The 2968-nt window shown below is 35.3% G+C and overlaps 1 protein-coding gene across 1 annotated transcript in view; it reads right to left on the bottom strand.

Moving 5' to 3' along the window:
- Positions 1–1155: 1155 nt before the first annotated feature.
- LOC112505362 (glutathione S-transferase T3-like) overlaps positions 1156–2968 on the bottom strand; it is a gene marked incomplete at its 3' end in the record, with an annotated part of 3210 nt that continues 1397 nt past the window's right edge. Inside the window, exon 2 of the mRNA XM_025109278.1 lies at positions 1156–1318. Within this exon, the coding sequence (XP_024965046.1) occupies positions 1156–1318 (163 nt within the window). The remainder of the gene's footprint in view (positions 1319–2968) is intronic.

Genomic DNA, 2968 nt, shown 5'->3' with positions numbered 1-2968 from the left:
CCAAGGCTAATTTTAAAAATCAATCTAAACTAGACACGAAGTTCACTAGAATAACTAATGCTATTCATAATTGTCTATCTCTGTTGCGGCAATTAAAACAACACCTCTTAAGCCCAACTTCATTCTCTGGGTCACCCAAAAGAAGTTTTCCTAAGACCCAGAAGAAGCAGACTCCCAAGGCCAAATCTGAAAAACCAACTGCGACTGGAAAAGCAGGTGCTGAGGCAGATCCTTCATCCAAAAAGAAAACTGAGTTTCCTAAGCCTAACTATAAAGGACCCATTATGAAATGGGTACCTAAAAATCTTTAAATTTTTTTTGCAGAAACAACATGTGCACATCTGATATCTTGATTCTGGATGTTCAAGGCACATGACTGGTAACAAAGAGTTGTTTTCCTCTTTCAAAGACAAATCTGAAGGAAGTGTAACCTTTGGTGACAACATACACGGGAAAATCAAGGGTTATGGAGTTCTTAATGAAGGTAAGGTTTCTGTCTCTAAAGATTCTTATGTTTCTGGGCTCAAGCATAATATGCTCAACATAAGTCAACTTTGTGATTCTGGCTACAATGTCAACTTCCAAAAAAAATATTGTTCATTGCTGTCAGAATCGGGTCAAGAGATGCTTAGAGCTGATAGGTAATCTTTATATCATGAATTTCTCACCTAGAGATGGTACAGAGACACTTTGTCTCATATCTCGTAAAAATGAAGAAGTCTGGCTCAGGCATCACAAGCTGTCTCACCTCAATTTTTCAAATATTGAGAAGCTTGTCAAAAACAATTTGGTTGTCGGACTACCTTTGATAAAGTTCGAAAAAGATCATCTTTGTCCTACATGTGAATAGGTAAACTCAAAAGAGCCTCTCACAAGGCAAAGAATGATGTTTCCTATGACAGACCTCTGCATATGCTTCACGTGGACCTTTGTGGCCCTATCTCTATACAAAGCATGTATAGCAAGAAATATATCCTTGTATTAATGGATGAATTCTCACAATATACTTGAATTGATTTCGTAAGGCAGAAATCAAATGTGCCAAAGCTGTTGATAAAGCTGATGACCAAAATTCAAGTTCTTCTACATAACAGAATTCAAAAGCTGAGGAGTGACAATGGTACAGAGTTAAAGAATTCAAAAATTGTCGAGTACCTTGCCAAAGAGGGAATATCCCAGAACTTCTCGGCTGCAAGAACACCATAACATAATGATGTTGTAGAAAGGAAGAACATAACCTTAGTTGAAGTTGCACGAACAATGCTCGCAGCCTCTGGTCTTCCAACCCATTTTGGGTAGAAGCTATCTCCACCGCGTGCTTTACACAAAAATATATCAATTATGGTCAAAAGACATCTAAAAACTCCTTATGAACTCATCAACCAGAGAAAACCTAACGTTAAATTTTTGCTTATCTTTGGTTGGAGGTACTTCATCCTCAATGACCATTTACCGCATCTATCATAGGATCCTGTTGCGGCATAAACTACGTACGCACAATCCAATATAAATTAAAAGAGTTTATTTAATTGTTAACTTGTAAAGTAAAAATATCAGAAAGCTTAAATATATTTACCTCATCATCCTGCCAATGTTTTGTATGGTGTATAATCAGCCTCTGGTATTGGTTTTGGCACATCTGATAAAATAACAGATCTGGATTTTGGAGATTTTTCTCCGTGGTTAAAGTTATTTTCGTTATAATCCGTCAGTTATTGTTATTTTATTTTATTAATTGTGAGAAAAGGTCAATTAATTTGTAAATAAAATAACATCTTAAAAAATAAATAAACAACAATAACTGACCTTGAAAGCATATACAAAATCATACAATATATATTTGTTGGGATGCCAATTTTGTGCATGCGACATTGAAATGCATTTCTCAATTGCATATATGTCAGACGTCATATATATGAGCCTTATGGGTATTGGTTTCGGCCATCCAAATCTTCAACCAGACAAAAATTACGATTTCTTGCAGATGGTTCCATTATATATAATGGTGGACAGTGGTAGGTGGCTGCGGACGGTGGTGGATGATGGAAGTGTACGGTGGTGGATGTCGGTGGATGTTGGTGGATGTCGGCAGTTGGTTGTGGATGTCAAGACGTCCGTCTAAGGTGGAGCATGTCGGTGGTAGACGTCAGTATACGGTAGTTGTTCACGGTGGTTGGTGGTGTTGGTGGAAGTTGAAAGTGATGAAAATATGGTCCCCTCCTATGGACATTTTATACAAAATCGTCCCATAATAAGACGAAATAACTTGTACAATCGCCCTTATGTCTAGTCACATCGTCATTGAATTGTCAAATCAACCAAAAAGTTGTGTCATAAAATGTCTCCACTACAAGACAAAACAAGGGTCAAAATCGCCCCCAGGGGTGATTTTCAATAGTATAGGGCAATTTTCATAAATATGTTAAAAAATAAGATTTTTGTCCCCCAAATGGTATACATGTGTGACACATTCGTACCTCAAATCACAAAATCACCCCTAATAAAGTATATCGCCCTCCAGGGGTATTTTTGTGGTTATTTTGTGAGAAATGTCTAAAAAATGGTCATTTTGTTAATGTACCACATATAAAGTGGTTATTTTGGGTAATTTCCTTTTTTTACTAGGTTTTGTATAATATGTTTATTGTGGATTTGGTAATTGTGGTATTCAACTTGCTTTGGCCATTATTTTTTGATTAATGTCTTTGTTAGACCACCCATATGGGGGTTTCAAATCCACTTGCAAATCCTATTTTGTCATAATCAACCATACCACATAGGAAACCAATTGCAAATTTTGCAATTCATATTGAAAGCCACGTGGCCATCAACTCCTCTCCAAATTCTTTTTTTTTCTGATTATTTAAATAAATTAATTTTTATAATATTAATATATTTATTAATTACATTAATTATTTATATGAAAATATTTTATGCATATATATATGTTATTTAAAAAAATATAAAT

The sequence above is a fragment of the Cynara cardunculus genome, unplaced genomic scaffold, assembly GCF_001531365.2.
Source record: "Cynara cardunculus var. scolymus isolate 2C unplaced genomic scaffold, CcrdV1 Un_Scaffold_10137, whole genome shotgun sequence".
NCBI lineage: Eukaryota > Viridiplantae > Streptophyta > Magnoliopsida > Asterales > Asteraceae > Cynara > Cynara cardunculus.
The sequence above is the reverse complement of the archived record's forward strand: the minus strand, read 5'-3'. Positions and strand labels throughout refer to the sequence as shown.